Source organism: Urocitellus parryii, chromosome 1 (assembly GCF_045843805.1).
Source record: "Urocitellus parryii isolate mUroPar1 chromosome 1, mUroPar1.hap1, whole genome shotgun sequence".
NCBI classification, from domain to species: domain Eukaryota; kingdom Metazoa; phylum Chordata; class Mammalia; order Rodentia; family Sciuridae; genus Urocitellus; species Urocitellus parryii.
In genome coordinates this window covers 21,725,996-21,744,751 of record NC_135531.1, presented here as the reverse complement: position 1 = coordinate 21,744,751, position 18,756 = coordinate 21,725,996, and the positions used below count along the sequence as shown (strand labels likewise).

The window sequence follows — 18,756 nt, the reverse complement described above, 5'->3', positions numbered from 1 at the left end:
TTTAAAAAATGGTTTTAAAACTGCTGGTATGGGGTTCCAAAGAGAACATGAAGTCCTTGTAAAGCAGAGCATGTCAAATGGCTGTTGTGGTGAGACAGACTTAGGGGTGCTAGCAGTGAAACTCTTGTTGCTGCCCTGGGGAACTCTGTGGAAAGGGCAGGCAGAGAACACCAGGGCAGTTTGGCCCCCAGTGGTGAACTGTTTTCAGATGTTCAGGAAGGGGAATACATTAATGTGGACAAGTAGTTTCCTGCTGTTTTGATTATTATTAATGAAGCAATAGATCAATCAGTTAGCCTGTTATTACTGGGAACTTTCTATGCATTCAGAACTTTTTTTTACAAAATCCAAGAAAAGAAGTACAAGTTATGAACTCTGTCTAAAAGTCAGGTACAGAAAGAATAGAGAATTCTAAAATCCACAAAATTGTGTTAAGCAAAATAAGCCAGACTCAGAAAGTCAAGGAAGGGTCATGCACTTTCTATCATATGTCAAACTAGAGAGGGAAAAAAATGGAAAAGAAAAGATATCTAGGGAAAATAGAAGGAAAAACAGTAAGGCAGAGGAAGAGGATCAAATGGAGGGACAAAGAGGGGAAAGGGAGATATTGGGGAATAAAATAGATCAAATTGTTATGTGCGTGTACACATGTGTCACAGTGAATCCCAATAATATGTATAATCAGAATGCACCAATAATTTTTAATGGAGTGAAAGAACATGGACTTTGAGTGTCTGCCTTTAGAAATTCATTTGATTAAAAATTTTCAACAGTAAAAAAAAAAAAAAACACAAAATCTAGCCCTCAAGGAGTTTATTACCTACCTGAAGTATTGTGAGAATGCTGCCTTTTCTCAGAGATTCTATAAGCAGTACTATGAAAAATGTCTAAAGTAAGGACAAATATAATAGTTACTCCATAAGAGAAATGGACCCTGGCAATAATAATAACTAGTGTTTCTTGAACCTTATTTAATTCAGGCACTACTTAATCTCTTTTTTTGAATTAAATTAATCCTTGCAACAACTCTCCAAGATAGACATTATTTTCATTGCCATTTTATAGGTGGGTAAATTGAGGTACAGGTAGATAAGTAACTTGTTCAAGACTACATGAATACTACTAAGTGGATAAGCTAGGATTTATATCTGAGAAGTTTGACTTGATACCTGGTCTCTTAATCACTGTGCCACAGCAACTTTTTAAATATAAACAATGATCAAAACTGACTGTTTTTTTGTAACAGTAGCAACTTCCAAAGACTAGGTAGCTCTGAGCAAATTCTCTCTGGCCTGAGTCTTGTAGTTAACATTAGTGATAGAATTCTAACCCAGACCAGAGTAAAATGATTGATATATTCAGTGGACAATCTTTGGACCAATTTTGCCAGTTCATCAACATTTCTTGGTAATTGCCGAATCTCAGCTCTGGAAGCAGACCTTGCTGCCACTCTGAATTTAACCTCTCCGGTTACTATCAGTGCCAGGAGGAAAGGATGGTATCTCTGGTCTGAGAGGGCCAGTAAAGGAAAATGACTGATCTAAGGGCAGATACCAGGATTGAAGATGTATGGCTTGGAGATGGAGAAAGCACAAATCTGTAGTGTGCTCCCTAATTAGGTGCAATAATAAGTCCTATAAATAAACATTTAGACAGTGATATTTTGCATAAAATAGGGTGTTTTTGCAGTTAATAAAATGTGAATTCATTTCAAAATGTTGCTGATAATGAATTCATAGTACTTTTTGTCATGAATTTTCTTAAGTAGTATGTGCCATAAAAATAATTATTATCACAAAGTGGAGAAGACATGTGAACTTCTTTTAAACATAAATAGGACTCTTTTATACTTAAAAAGGTTGGAAAACATGTCTAGAACAGTGGTGTCCAACCTTTTGTGAGTTAGTTCCCATCACTTGAAAGATTTGAGCAAACATTCTCTGTATGTGTATATTTATTATAAATTATGTACAACAGTATTGATTGATATGCCATGTAATATTATAAACATTTGTAAAAAAAAGATAGTAGAGAAATTTTTATTTCCATCCCCTATACACATACCCTATGTACCCATAGGAATCCATGCTTTCTACCTGGGGACCAGAGTAGATCATCAGAGGGTGAAAGGAGTGATATTCCCCTTCAGGGCCTGCTTTAAAGTATAGCAAGTAGTTTTAAATCAAGATACAGTTTAGTTCGCTTAAGCCGTATTGGTCACTACCTCAGCTTTTTCATCAGAAGGACCCCAGTGTGGGGCAGGGTAGCGTGGAGTCGGGGAACCCAACTGGATTGTTAATCAGCTGCAAAGCTTAGAGGAAAGTTACCTCCCGAGATTTCACAACCAGCCCTGGGCACTTTGGCAGGGAGGAGGCAGGCTTGCAAACATCCAAGGACTGCCTTGAAGCCACTCTCTTTAGTGCCAATTGTTTTGCTTCCCATTCAGGAGCCCAGAGGGGTGCTGCTGTGCTGATGTGTGTGGTGTTCACCTGACTCCTCCTGAGAACCCAGGGAAGCATCTGAAATTGGTTGCTGCAATTCTTAATAACATACTCCCAAGGGCCCACTTGGTTGTGGAAACTAGCCTGTTTGATCAAAAGACTCTGTTTCTCACTTTATTGTCTTGATTTGTAAAGTAGAAATTCCAGCTTCTCAGGTCCCAGGCAGAGTTTTCTGTAGTCTACTAGTTTCTGCTTTCTTTCTGGAGACCTATAATGACTAAAGAATCAACCCAACCTCTTCATCTTGACATCTGCTGTGGTTTAGATGTGTCCCCTTTAAAATTCATGTGTACAATGTGACAGTGTTAAGAAGTAGACCATGAAGAATGATTAGGCCATGAGTGCACCTCCCTCATGAATGGGATTAGGTCCCCTGTAAGAGTGGCTTCACGTAGAACTGAGCCCCTTTCTCTGTCTTTCCCCATGTGAGGACATGGTAAGAGAACCCAAGTAACTAGAGGCCACTACCTTGATCTGGGTCTTTCCAACATTAGAACTTTAATAAACAAGTTTCTATTCTTTATCAGCTACCCAGTCCTGGGTAATCTGTTATAGTAACATAAATACAGTAGCACCTAAGACTTCATTTTACATATCTAGTGCTTACTTTGTATATCTTTAAATTAAAAGTTATCCTTCAGTCAGGGTGGTCTTCTTACTACCTTCCCTAACACTCTTATAACCCCTTAGCCTCATACACATATACGTGCATGTGTGTGTGTGTGTGTGTATGTGCACACACACACACACACATGCACACACAGAGACATACATTTGCTTATTCTGCTTTTATGCCTTTAGTCTGTTTAGTCCAAGTGGAAACTCTTCTTCTTCTCATCCATCAAAATCCTGTCTACCCTTCAAAAACAAGTCCTGCTTCTTCTTTTTTTTATTAAAGATAGATAGATAGATAGATAGAGAGAGAGAGAGAGAGAGAGAGAGGGAATTTTTAATATTTATTTTTTAGTTTTCGGCGGACACAACATCTTTGTTTGTATGTGGTGCTGAGGATCAAACCCGGGCTGCATGCATGCCAAGCGAGCGCGCTACCGCTTGAGCCACATCCCCAGCCCAAGTCCCGCTTCTTATATAAAGATTTTACTAAATCAGTTTCCATCCAGGTGTGGACCTCAGACAGCCTGCATTAATATCACCTAAGATGTGACCAATGTAAATTCTTGGTTATCACCTGAGACCTTATTGCTTCTTGTAAATGTGAATTCATGGCTTTCTCCCCAGTTGCTTATCAGCTGTAACCACTGAAGTGTGGCCCAGGAATCTGCATAGAGCAATTTGAGGACCACTGTCACTTGCTAACAGCTTTCTCTTTAACCACGGAGTCCATTTCTCTCCTCCGTTAAGACCTATAGAAACCATACCCCAGAGCGTTCAACAGAGAATGATTGGTTCAGGATTACATTTAGAGCTTTCACAGAGGAGGCATCATTTCCTTGCATTGTGGTAACTCATTAATGAGGTCCTGCTCCTTAGAACATATAGGGCTGCAGGCATCAAGGTCACATCCTTTCAATTTATCCCTATTGCCTTTGACTTGAATCCATGCTGTGAAATCAGACACCAAGGGCCAAAGGCAGGGCAAGCTGTGTAGGACCTGGGCCAGAGGTGTGAAGTGAGGAATAGGGGCACAATGATAAATGTTTACCAGCCCCTAGGAGCCTGGAGAGAGAGAGAGAGAGAGAGAGAGAGAGAGAGAGAGAGAGAGAGAGAGAGAGAGAGAGAGAGAGATATATGAAAGCGAACACCAGCACTGCTTTTTAATAGAGTGAAAGAGAGCTAGGATGGTATGTCCTCTTCTGGCCTCTCTTTGTGTCAGGGCTTCCCTCTTCCCATCAGGGAAAGGGAAAAACACAAGTTAGGCTAGAAGATGAGGATGTGCATTGAATGTTTCCAAGTCCACCTCTGTTAACTTGACAGACAGCTCTAGAAAGCACTCGGGAACACTAGCCTTTGAACAAGGAGAAATCCCTACTAGTCTGTCTAGCTGGGGTTTGGTGTATTCCCCTTGTCTTCTTAGTGAGGGCCTCACTGCTTTAGAAACTGGATTCCTTTTATGTGTGTGTGTGTGTGTGTGTGTGTGTGTGTGTGTGTGTGTGTGTGACCAATTTGTATTACTAGCTTCATCTTGGATTTAAAAAAATGTCCAGATGGAAATAATTGGATTCATAAGCTTTATATTTATAGAATGCCTTTTCCAGAAAGCTCAAAGCACAGCACTCTATGGCATAACATAGTTTGTTCCTGGACTATCTCCATGTGTCTGGTAAGGGGCAGCTTCTTTAATTATTGTTGTCATTTGACATTTGGAGTGGGGAGAGGCTTTGTGGTTGGAAAGAATCACATAGTACTAGCAACAGAACTGGGAAGGGGGTTCTCAGCTTCCACTCCTGTCTCTATTAGTGATTTCCAAACTGAAGTCCACAGGCTAATGCCAGGAGGGCTGCGTAAGGACCACTTGAGAGGTTAAAAATAGAAGTTTCTGGACTCCATTCTTCTAGGAATTCCAACTCAGGAAGTCTTGGGTGGAGCCCAGAAATCTATATTCTTTATAGATTTCTAGATAATTTCCAGCATTCTAGATAATCCTGATTCACAGCCAGGTTTAGAAACTAATGACTATATGACAGCTATACTGCCCACCTTCTCCTCTCCAGGAATGTCTTTGATTGGAACGTGACTTTTTTAACATCTTTTTTCCTGCCACCTGCTCTCTAACTTTTCCAGGCCTCCCAGCTCAGGCCAAGAAACATGCTGAATCTGCCAAGAACATACTGTTGACCTGGAAGGGAAATGCATCCTCAGACAAGGAGAAAAAGGAAATCCTGGAAGCTCTGATCATGCTCAACTACACTCTGGGGGTGATCTGGCTCCTACAGAACCAATATCCTTTCATTTTCAGAAGGGTCTGGTGATCAGGACCACAGGGTGTACCCTCCAGGAGGGTCATCGTGGGAGGGTGGGAGGTGACATTAAGTCCCTGTAGCTGCATTCCAGCCTCCAAGCCCTCCAAACCTGTCTCCATCTAGAAGGTAGGCATTTTCCTCCCATGTTTAGTCTTGCAAGCTGTGAGTTGAGCCATTGGAACGATCTCACTAATGACATATCACTCAGCAGTTGAAAGTTCTCCATGTTTGAGGTGCTCTTCATTGAGCACACAAGAAAATAAGTATTAGCAATGCAGATGTGAGCAGTGGTGGTGGCAGTGTAAAAATGGAGAGAATGGGCAGTAATTTAAGTCTCAGTTTGGCAAACTAGGCTACACATTGTAATTCCCTGGGAAATTTTAAGAATTACTGCTCTATGGATCCCAACCCGGAGTTTTTGATTTAGTAAGTTTGAGAAGTATTTATTCATTGAGATGTTTAGAAGTCCCCCACATGACTGTAATGTGCAGCTCAAACCCAGTATTTATGGATTTTTGATTATTTTAGATTTTTTTGAATGCTGTTGAAAATATCGTCTGTGAAACTGGAAGCCAAGAAAACTAGATAAAAGAGGTCATTCTCCATGTCCCCAGAGGGTGACTGTAATATGTGGCCATGTTAGCTTTCTGTCACTCTGACAAATACTTGAGATACATCAGCTTATGGAGAAATTTATTTTGGAGAATTTGAAGGTTTTGGAGGTTTTAGTTCACAGTCCATTGGCCTCTTTCCTTTTGGGCCTGTGGCAACACAGCACATCATGGTAGGAGCAAAACCTCAAAGGAGAGAAGGGGCTGGAGTCCACCATCTTTTTAAAAGGTGCACTTCCAGTGACCTCACATTAGGTCCTGCCTCTTAGAGCTTCTGCCACCTCCCAGTAGCACCATACTAAGAACTAAGACTTTAGCACATGGACCTTGGGGGACATTTAAGACCCAAACTATAATAGCATCTCTCCCAAGAAGCAAGTGATTTTTATAGTTACTGTCTCCACCAGAAAGATGCTAAGGGTCTCTTATGTTCATGAATAATCATGATGTTCTCTCTACACATTCCATTCTCCACTTTTTAATTCTGGAGCTCAACTTGTGAAATCTGATTTGTGTCCTTCGTCTATTATGCTCTTAGCAGGGGGCTACTGAAAATGTGGGAAATAGAAGGGTATTTGGGAATTGAGGGGATTCCCCCCCCCTTGCTATTTGCCTCTGGCTAAAAACCTGCCTTTCTTGGATTTTCTAAGTGACCCAGAAAGTCCCTTTCAGCATAATTAGTTCCTCTCTTACCATTCCTATGAAACAACTTGGGGAAAATGAATAACTGTTGTCACGCAATAGATGCTGCTAAAGGAAATCTAGTGTAATTTAGTGTTTCCATCCACACCTGCAAACCCTTACCATCCACTGCAGACCTGAATTTAGGCAATCTGCACAGGAAACTGAAGGCCCTGCTTTTTCCAGAGAATTCTTCCTTCTTGACAAAGAATACACACATATTTAAGTACCCATTTTCAAATACTGCTTCATTTTCCCAAGGGGCCCTTTTGTTTGCTTATCAACTGCTGTCCCTATGCAGTGGCAGTTAGTTTGTGTGCCTGGAATTTGCCTTGACTGTTTCACTGGCAGAGAGGCCTATTTCAACCTGCAGAAGGCAGACAGACTAATGAAGGAACTGAAAGGATTAACTAAGAGAGGCATTTGTGGATGTGGATTATACGTCTCAGAGAAAGACCTAACAATAGCTTTGGGCAGGTAAGATCTGGGTGTAGAGAAGCTGAAACTTATGAATAAGGCCTGGAGTTGCACGTTGTTTTGTGCTCTAATGAAGGGGAGAAAAATATTCATAGTTAAAAAAAAAACCCAGAAACTCATGATAATAAAAGAGGCTTCTATTTATCAAATGTATACTCTGCTTCAAGCTTTAATGTGCACTGCCACACTACTTAATCCTCACAACCATCATTGATGTAGTTGGCATGACTAAGCTCTCATTAGAGAGAGGGCATGGAGACCAAGGCTGAGGTTAAACAAATTGTCCAGGTGACCTATCTTGTAAGTGCTGGATCTGTGATATGAACTCATTGACTCTTAGCCCTTCTGTGTACTGCCTCTCACACTTATTCTAGGGTTGATTATGTTTTTCCCTGAATTGCCTCCTACTTTTAACATTATAATACCTTAACGGGGAAGGAACACTTAATGGAGAGAATTAATTGGATGCCATGAAAGCTATGCACAGTACGTGCATTTTTTAAGGAAAGTATTGTTCCATGTGGAAACAAAGTTAATGGAATTTGTTCAAGCCAGAATAAGGCTTAACTGTTTTTTTTTTTTTTTTTTTGCAGTTGAGATAGGAATCCTTTGAGAATCAGAATATTTAGAAATGAGAGTAGGCTCATCATATTAAGAGAGAGAGAGAGAGAGAGAGAGAGAGAGAAGAAAAGTTTATACTGTTCCCTAGATTTTTCAAATATCTTCACATCCTTGAAAGCAACCTATTTCCAAAACTGTTAGCACTTGGCACAGTAGGCCAACGGGCCAAATGGTAAGTAAATAAAATGCATTCATCACCTCTGCCTCGTCTAAACAACTGTGGATCTAAAAATCAAATGGGAAATAGTGGGGAGATGTTAGAATGTCCAGAGCTAAATCAAACTATTGACTTAAGTCCATAAATTAGAGTATGGTAAATGTCAACTGCTATAACATGGGGCAGTGGCTAAAGTTGTTCTGCCTTATACGAAAGAAAGCCTTGTTCCTTTTTCAGAATGAATTCTAGTGCTTATTTTACTCATTCAGTCCACAATATTTACTGAGTAGCTATTTTGTGCATGTACTATTCTACGTGTTAGAATGTTTGCAGACCAACTATGTACTTGACACTGTTCTGAGTACATATAATTTATTTCATCCAGTCCTCACCACCGCATATGAGGGTAGATATTTTTACTATTTTGATTTTACATGTTTAAGGCACAGAAAGATTAAATCAGAGAAAGAGTAGTTCTGTCACTAATAGATCAGCGCCCCATTTGTAACTAAAGCATCTGAATCCATAGCTCATCTTTTATACCACACTTAGTTGATATTAGATATCACACTTTGTTAGATATTAATCAAATATCTAGTGAGGGCAAGTCCAAGTCCATTTTTCCATTTAAGGGTAAGGAAACTGAAGAGGATGTTCAGGACAGACAACTTGCTAATATCACCCTGAAATCCCTTGATAAGAGCCATTGTCATTCTATAAGTCTGCTTTTATGGTCAAGGGAAATAGTGGTCTGATTGATTAAAAAATTATTTTTATGGGGTTGCGGTTGTAGCTCAGCGATAGATAGAGCACTTGCCTAGCATTGTGGGGTGCTGGGTTTGTTCCTCAGCACCACATAAAAATAAAGACATTGTATCCATATACAACTAAAGGAAAAAATTATTTTTACAGAGAATTATTGGATAACATACCAGTGCTCTTTTAATTATTAATTCTAATCTTCAGGGGAAGGATAAACCTTCTAGCTTAAAAAAAAGAGGAACTATTGCTAGAATGCCTTAGGTAAAATAATTTTAAAAAGTCACCTCAATGTGCATCAAGGGATAAGGGGAAAGTAATAATGACTGTATGTGTATCTGCTATATTTTAGGTGATTTTACATATAGTACTTAATTTTTGCAACAACCTTGTAATTTAAATGTGTTTAATTTTATGCTTAATTTGGAGGAAAACATAGGCTTCTGACATTGATAAAGCTATTAGCCATTAAAACCAGTTCTGAACTCCCCAGATTTTTCTCATTGTACCTTGTTGTTTCTAGAAAGATAAACCTTGATGAGAGCCTGATCCTTATTTTTTTTAAAGTTATATTTCCAATTTTGTTGTAGGAAATTTGAAAATACAAATGAATATGAAGAAGAAAATAACAGTCAGTTGTACCTCCACCCAGATACAACTACTGTGAACACTTTGGCTGGATGTTTGCTGATCTATCTCAGAATCATATTTGATGCATAGTTTTATATCTTGCTTTTAAAATTAAGCACATTTTGAATATTTCTCCACATTGTTAATCTATAAAAACCAGGACTCTGTAAAGTACTTTAGTATACAATGTGCCATAAGTTATTTAGCCACCTCCTTAAAGGGATTGTTGCAATGTTTTCTCATCTTTAACTGAGGATGAACAAATTAATTCAAAACAAAGCAGAAACTTTTTTTGACCTGAAAGGGAGAGAACTAGAGGGGATAAACTTTTATTTGGATTTTTGAGAGTATGATTCTGAGTAAATTATCCCATCTTGTGAATTGTTGGATGCCATTTTCCCATTTTTTATAAAAATTAGTTGATGGCACAACATATTAATGGGTTAAATGAATGTAGGCAGTAGAATCTGATGAGTAAAATGCAGGATAATAGGAGTTTACTTACAGTAAAGCTGGCTCCAGAGCCAGGCACCCTAATGATTGACATATAAAGGTCAAATTTGTTAGTTCCTAGAATTAATTCCTCGTGTCTGCAAAGTAAGTGACTTTCTACTTTTATTCCTTTTCTTATAGAGCCTCATTGGCCATCCATAGGTTGAACCTAGCTCTGGCATACTTTGAAAAGGTAATTGGTGATGTCATTGCTACCGAGGGTAATGACACATCAGATCTGATTAGTCTCTATGAGGAAATTGCCCAGATTGAGCAGCTGAGGAGGAACCATGAGCAGGCCATCCAGTACTTGAAGCAGGTTGGTGAGTTGTTTGGGACCCAAACTTCCTGGTCTTGTTTGGCCCAAGGGTCAGGGAAGTGTGGGCTTCTTGTGGGCTTCTTAGAACAAGGGGTGGGATTGGTTCCATGTTAACCCTGACTTCCTGCCAGATCCACACAACACCCATTGTCAACCTTAGGTGACTTGAGCAAAGAATACTGACTCAGGTGAGTATATCAGCTGTGCAACCTTGTCAAGAGACAGTTCTCGCCTTCCAAGGCTTTTTTCTCATCTCTGTGGGTACTGGGAAGAGGAAGCCAAGTGTGAGTTTACTCCTAGGGGAAAAAACATAGGGGCAACTGAACTTAAGTCTTCAGCAAACACAAAAGCCCTTTTAAATGAAAAAAATCATGTTATAATGTTGTCATTTATCCTTTAAGCTAAACTAACTGGTTATATTTCTAAGTCTAAGGTTAAACTGATAAAAGGTTGTTTCACTTGGAGGTAACTAATTTGACAAATGCCAAAGGGAAACCAAAACAAAACAGAACACAGGAAAAGAATGTTGAGTCTATCATATGAAAACAGTTTAGGGTACTTTGACATATTGTGTACTTCAAACTGCTAGCTGAATGTATCTTTTCTTTCTTCTAAATTCAAATGCTGCTTATGGCTTCAAGTATCTCCAATAGCCACAAACAAAACAAAAGGCTAGATCTTCTGCACTGTAGAAAAGTTGTAGTGCAGTCTTAGAGTATATGTGAAAACAGATAGCTAATGAAAAGGCATTACATATAATTTGACAATCCAAGAGAATAAGCATCCCACGATGGAGAAATGTTAGGAAATACATCTCTAAAGGCAGGGAATCCACTCTTAGAGGAAGCTGCTCTGGGTTTTGAGTTCAAGAGTTCTTAAAGCCAAGGCCAGATCAAAATGGATAAAATTGTAAATATCAGTGTTTCCCATTTTATAAATAAAATTTTATAAATTTTATTTATAATTTTTTTATAAATAAAAAATAAGGGTTAAAACTCATGGAATGCTTTTATTACGTATACTTGAGTGTGTTTTAATTCACTTAATCCAAGCAAGAACCCTATGAAGGAGGCGGTATCATTATTATTTTGATCTCGTGTTAATGATGAGAAAAGTAAAGCACAAACAGTTAGAGCTAATTAGCTGAAGTTGTATAGCAGGTGGAAAAGTGGGGATTTGAACCCAGAAAATTTCACCCTGGACACTATACTTAAAACAATTCTGTTCTAATTGTTATACATGACAGCAGAATGCATTTTAGTTCATAGCTCACAAATGGAGCACATTTTTTCATTTCTCTGCTTGTATGCAAAGTAGAGCAAATAGATAATTTTTTTAAAAAAATTTGGAATACATCCTAAGATTATATACAATTTTCTATAAATTTTTAAGTTTTCTCCAGTGTAAGAACCCTCATGGTTTCAGAATAGAAAGAGTAAACATTTTTTAAAATTGGGGGGGGGTTAATTTTTTTAATTTGTTCTACTTAGTGGTACATGACAGCAGAATGCATTCAATTTATCATACACAAATAGAGCACAATAAGAGTAAACATTTCTTAATTTATTGAATGTGACAGGGGACAAGATTTTTATTTTCTGACCTATATGAATCAATACTTAATCAATACTGCTCAGATCAATACTTAAGTGCCTTTGGTTAAGTGAAACAAAATCACTTCCATCTGACTACTGATATAAATTAAAAAGTCATTTTAAACTTAAAAATGAGAAAAAAAAACAACTGTGCTCTATATCTTGGCTTTACAGCATTGTCTGATAGTCCAACTCCTTCAAACACCTCTCAGAGTTCAGCCCATGACATATTCAGTACAGGTGTTCTTTTCTTGCTGGTTGATATGGACTAGATGTTTTTACTCTTCTTTCTTCTTTCTGATGCTCTTTTAATTTTAGCACAAAAAATAATAATAAATAATGAAATCTTAGACTTCTTTAGTTCTTACTAGATGCCAAGTGATGTTCTAAACACTGTACATCTATCAGCTCATTAATATTTACAACAATTTGTTGTGACAATTCTGTTCCTGTCATCTGTGTTATGTTTGAAGAAGCTAAGTGATCTATCTTCTATGGAGATAAATCTAAGACAGGATGGGAACTTAGGCAGTGTGGCTGTAGGATCCATGCTTTACAATTGACTTTGATACTGAACTCTTGTGGAGGTTAAAGTTATAATTTTATTTTTGCTGTGAAACCTAGTAAAATTAATACTAGCTAATATTGATTGAGAATTAACCATGTGCTGGAAACTGTGCCCAGAGTTTTGCATACACCAACTCATTTCATCTTTCCCAAGCCCTAATCAGTAGGAACCATATGTTTCTTCTACATAAGAAGGTGAAATTACTTGAGGAGGACTCAAAGCTGTGGTAGAGCTGGGGCATCTTTCATCTAACTCCATGATTAGCTATACCTTGGCTTTCAATCAACTAGCAATTCTATCAAAACTGCCAGAAAATCTACAGTAAAATTGTCATGTGGGCACTTACTTTGTCATGATTTTTTTTTCCAGGCCTATTCTATCTCTGTTTCTTCATTCACTGAAGTCAGCCCTCAAACTGCAGAGGCAAGTGCGTTACTAGCCAAAGCTTATGCCATGTCTGGAAAGCCCCAGCACAGGGGTAGGTAGAAGAGGTGGCCTTGCAGTTTTCATCATTTCCCAGTTAATATGGGAAGATATTAGTGAACAATCTATCTATAAGAAATATTATAATTAGTTACTCATGCTTGTAATGGAAGGATTAGGCAGGTCATGATTTTGTACAATATCAATTACACACGAATTTAGACCTGATAACATCCTCCCATATTACTTGGAACATCAAAACCAATAAAATCATCCATTTTTATATTTCCCTTATTCTTTTAGAATCTCAGTATAAGGTACCTTTATAAGATGTAGAAATTATTTATACTATGAAAGTGACTTGTGATGTATTGATTAATAAGGAAAACTAATGATAAAAGAAAACACTGGCTGGTCCTCCCCTCTTCTTCCACTCTCAATCTCCTGGGTGCTTTTCCTCTGGCTTATAAGACAATGTAGCAATTAGAATTTTCTTGACCTATTTCCTAAAGTGAGTTACTGGAGGAGTTCTGGAGGAAAGCCAATGATTGATTGATCTTTCAGACAGAGTCTTTTGCCTGGCAAGATCATCTTTTTGAAAGTGGTTGACTTTGGGAGAGACAGAAATGAGCCAGTGAGGGGCTGGGCCTGTGGCTCAGTGTAGACCACTTGCCTAGCATGTGTGAGGCACTGGGCTAGATTCTCAGTACTGCATATCAGTAAATAAATAAATAAAGGTCCATCAATATCTAAATAAAAATATTTTTAAAAAAGGAGTTGTGAAGAGTATTTGTATTTAAAAGAAGAAGAAGAAATGAACCAGTGAAGGGAAGACAGTATATTTTTCATAGCTAGCCTGACCAGAAATGAACATTAAAATCAACTGATTGAGTTGATGCCCAATCAGGAGGAATTTAGGATTTGTGAACAATGCAATTTGAACATTTTTCAAATGTTTACTTTTTTATGCTTATAACAGTAATTCATTTTGGTGTATGTTATTTTTCAGTTGGGTGGGGAAGAGGAAGAGACGTTTATAAATGTTTTATTCCCCATGTCATTAAATAAACACTTTTTTTTTAGTTTGCAGAAGTTTTGACATTTTAATTAAGTCGTTTGCTTAAGCATAAATGTTTACTGAAGACTTTCTAATTCTGTGTTTTCCAGCTCATCATTTTCTCATTTTAATATTTCTTTGTGTATAAGCACAGTTTATGTATTCCATGTATAGTAAAAATTTTTAAAAGTAGTTTTTGTAGTATTAAGAAATTTAACATATTCATAAACGTGGAATTTTAGCCTTTTTTCTGTGAGGGGGAAAATCCCCCCAAATTTATGTTTATAAGAGTTGGTAGATTCTAAGAGCACCTTATCTTTTTCTTACATACTAATTTTTAATGTTAAAATATATATCTTCAAATCATTATTATTCATTAATTAAGTTAAATTCTGGATAGATTGAGATTTTACACATGAAAACTAAAAATATATATTAGCCAGAAGAAAATACATTCTTGACATAGAAAGTACTAAAATTTAAAATTGGAGGAAAGAAGAACTTTCTAAGCATAAATAAAGATATAACATGAGAAGAAGTTGACTGACTTAATTACAAAAAGATCTAAAACTGTGTCTGTCACAAAAGTGTTGTACTTAAAATCAAAAACATCAAAGCCATAACCTGAATAGATCTTTACTTATTTTTAAAACTGAATTTGTTGTTAATCTCCCATGAAAAGACATCTCCAGGTACAGATGATTTTACTGTGGAATTCTACCTAACATTTAAAGAAGGAATAATACTAGTTCTATTTAATATCCTCCAGAAAATACAAGAGTAGGCAATACTTTTGGACTAATTTATGAGGCTAGCATTACCATCTACCAAAACTGGGCAAAGATATTGTAGGAAAAAATAGAAATTAAAAACAACCATAAACCAATACCTTTCATGCATGTAGACAAAAAAATCTTCAACAAAATATATAGCAATACATTAAAAAGTAGAATACATCTTGAATAAAAGAAATTTTTCTCTTAAGAATGTCAGGCTAGTTCAATATTCAAACCTAAATAAATACTAAATACATTTTTTATCATATTAACAGGCTAAAAATGAAAAGCACACAGTACCTATCAACTGATGCAGAAAAAGCATTAGACAAAATTTAATATCCATTACACAAGGAAACTTTCTTAATCTGATAAGGCTTGTAAGAGAAATCCTACCACTGAGATCATGCTTATGGTAAAAGACCATGTTTTCCGCACAGTCCAATGACAAGACACGGATGTCTACTGTAACTATTCTTATTCAACATAGTACTAGAATTCTTAACTAAGGCAATAAGGTGAGAAATTAACAAAATACATAGAGCTTAGGAAGAAGTAAAGTGGTCCCTATTTAAAGACAATGTGGTTATCCCTGTAGAAAATTTCAAGGTCTACAAAATGCCTAGAACTATTAGGTGAGTTTAAGCTTAGCAAGGTCACAGAATAGAAGACCAATGCACAAAAGTTTATTTTTATATAGTAACAATACAAGGCTAGAAAAAAATTTTTTTAGAAACACCACTTAGAATAGTTCTCTGTCCCCAAATAAAATATTCAGGTATAAATCTGCTAAAAAAAAACACCAGAATTTGTGTACTGTAAACTGTAAAACTCTTGATGAAAGACATCAGAGACAACCTGAATAAATAGAGAGATATACTATGTGTGGATTAGAAGACTTACTATGATTAAGATGTAAATTCTTCCATAATTACAATAAAAATTCAGCAGGAATTTTTGTAAATACAGATAAGATGATGTTAAAATTTATATGGAAAAGGAAGAAACTAAAATAGCTGAAAAGATTTTGAAATTAAGATTAAAATTGGAGGAAGAATAGTATCTGATATTAAGATTTTCTATAAAGCAAAAGTAATCAAGAGCATATGATATTGATAAAGGGGAGATTAGTGTCATTAAAATCCAACAGAAACTTCAAATGTAAACATATGTAACTATAGTTAAGTTTTGACAAAGATATAAAAGAAATTCAATATAGAAGGGATAATCTTTTGAACAAGGGTATTGGATACATGCCAAAAAAAATTAACTTAGCCTTTTACTTATACCACACACAAATATTAACTCATAATGGTTCATTATCCTAAATGTGAGAGCTAAAATTTACATTTACATAGAAAAACAGAGGAGAAAAGATGAAGGAAACTGCATAAAATAAATAAAAATGGCACATAATCATATGAAAAAGTTTTAATCAAGAAACAAGTAACACAAAGATGACATCTTTCTCCTATTGAATTTTCAGTATTTTAAAAAATGGTAATAACATCTAGGATTGATAAAGAGCAGTTTGATACAAACTATCTGGAGAACAGTTTAGAAAACTCTTTGGAAAAAAACTGGAAGAACTACATGCATGTGCAAGGGATATGTAGATGGCCAGTGGAAAGTATCAACCAAGTGATATTTGAAATATGCCAGGCCTTGCACTGCAGTGCTCATACAGATCAATTGATGGGATAGAAGACTTATAGGCTGGAGGTTTTTGAGTACATTCTCTGCCCAAATCATGGAGTCAACACTATGTAGACACAGGGGTAACCTTCAGGAATCCAAATTAAAAATGAAAATATGCATTAAAACCTGAGCAAAGACTTCCAGTTTTTGGTCTGGCCTTTAAGGAGCTTGGAAATCATCACTGTGTCCTAACAAGTAAAAAGTAAACTGAAAAATGAGCAACTCTTCTTAGATCTGTTAGAGAAGCGAGATTTCCCCTGATTTGGAGAGACAGGTAGAATTACAAAGAAAAAAAAGTAGAAACCCTTCTGCACAGGGCCTAATACCAGAGAGGGAGAAACTGAACAGTAAAAAGAAAGAGTTATTTGAAGCTCAGCATGGACACATCTGAGATTTAAAAATCCCACGGAGACCCAATAATAGTGGGGCCCTGCACACTTTTGTGAGTTTTATCTCTAGGAGCTTGACTAGGTTTTCAAAATTAATGTTAGAGAAAAATCTACTCATTCTCTGGCAGGAGGAGAGAAAAAATAACCACTTGGAGATATGCCAGAGCATTCTTTGGCCAGTTCTCCATAGAAACGGTTTTTAAAAACCAAATCCTAAATTATTGAATTCTTTCAGAGTTTACTGACCTTGGGAAAGGAAAATACTCAATTTCAGCACCTTCTAGCTTTCTGCTTTGGGGAAGGGAATTGACTACAATTGACTCATCCATCCTGTCCCACCTAAGAGGAGTAATGAGAAGTACTGTGAAATTTGCAGTCCAGAGGTATAGGCTCATTAAAAGACCAAGACCTAATCATAGGACTGTAGAATGTTTCTCCTCACTTCGTACATTACCATCACAATGCTTAAGGCCTGTTTTACTGCAGTTCCTCTGACACATTACATCATATCTCACTATCATACCTGTAAGCTCAGAAAACAAGAAAAAAATTACAAGGCACACTAAGTGGGTCAGTCTTTCATTACTATGTTCAAAATAACTGATAAGAACTTTAAAGGAGTAAAAGTTTATTTTGGACCCAAAGTTTCAGATGAGCAGTCCATGGATTGACAGCTTCAGTACTCTGGGACTGAGGCAAGGAAGCACATCATGATAGGCAGGCTTGGAGGAGGAACACCTCTCAGCTTGGCAACTGGGAAAACAGAAAGGGCGAAGAGACAAGGACAGAATATGTAATCTCCAAGGCATGCCCCCAGTATCCCACTTCCTAAAGCCATCCCTGCCTTCCTACAGTTAGCAACTAGTTAGTCCATTCACATTATAAACCCACCAAATGGATTAATCCACTGGTTAAGCTACATCTCTCAATCTCCCTTCACCTTTGACAATTCCTGCATTGTCCCACATGACCTTTTGGGGGACACCTCATATTTAAACCCATAAATACCAAAAGTCAAAAATCAACATTTGAAAAAACAGAGCACGATGAACCAAACTCAGATATGGCAGATATGTTTGGAATTATCGGACCAGAAATTAAAAGAACTATGACTAATATTTTAAAGCTTCCAATGGATAGACATCATGCAAGAATAAATAATATAACTAGATTGAAATACTTAGAATAATAATTCAAAAAAACACTAGTTGGTGCAGTCGTGCACACCTATAATCCTAGTGACTCAAGAGGCTGAGGTGGGTGGATCACAAGTTCAAGGCCAGCTTGGCAACTTAGCAAGAACTTGTCTCAAAATGTAAAATGAAAAGGAATGGTACTATATCTCAGTGGTAGAGCACCTTTGAGTTCCATCACCAGTACACACACACACGCACACACATACACAAAGAAAACCAAACCAAAAAAGCGCCCCCGCCCCCCGCAAAATAAAAGGAACACTAGGTAGTTGCTAGAATAACAAAAATGAAGAATGACCTTGATGCACTCATTGCCAGACTAAACATAGCTGAGGAAAAAAACTATGAAATTGAGAATTTATCAGTAAAGACTTCAAAAACTGAAAAGCAAAGAGGAAAAAAATACAACACAATATTTTAGGCTTGTGGAACAATTACAAGAAGGTGTAACATATGTATGTGTGGGAACACCAGAAGAGAAGATAGAGAACAGAAGAAATATTTGTAGCAATAACAGAATTTTCACCAAATTAGTGTCAGATGCCAAATAGCAAACCTGGAAGCTCAGAAAACATCAAGCAAGATAAATACCAGAATAAAAACCCAAACAACCTCCAGCCTATACTAGGCGTATCATATTCGAACTGCAGAAAACCAGACATAAAGAAAAAAATCGAAAGAAGCCAGAGGTGGCAAAACACGTTGCGTATACAGGAGCAAAAATAAGAATTACATCTAACTTCTCACCCAAAACTATGCAATCAAATAGAGAATAGTTAAATGTTTCATTTTGAGAGATAAAAGAAACCCCCCAGCCAAGAATTCTGTACCGTGAAAAGTTATCTTTCAAAAAGTGAATGAGAAATAACAATTTTCTTAGCAAAT

The 18,756-nt window shown here is 36.9% G+C and overlaps 1 protein-coding gene across 1 annotated transcript in view; it reads left to right on the top strand.

Moving 5' to 3' along the window:
- The window catches only part of Ttc23l (tetratricopeptide repeat domain 23 like), a 29,924-nt gene extending 17,106 nt beyond the window's left edge, over positions 1-12,818 (top strand). Inside the window, exons 4-7 of the mRNA XM_026390169.2 lie at positions 5,244-5,400; positions 7,060-7,191; positions 9,992-10,169; positions 12,702-12,818. Coding sequence (XP_026245954.2) covers positions 5,244-5,400; positions 7,060-7,191; positions 9,992-10,169; positions 12,702-12,818 — 584 coding nt within the window. The remainder of the gene's footprint in view (positions 1-5,243; positions 5,401-7,059; positions 7,192-9,991; positions 10,170-12,701) is intronic.
- Positions 12,819-18,756: the final 5,938 nt, after the last annotated feature.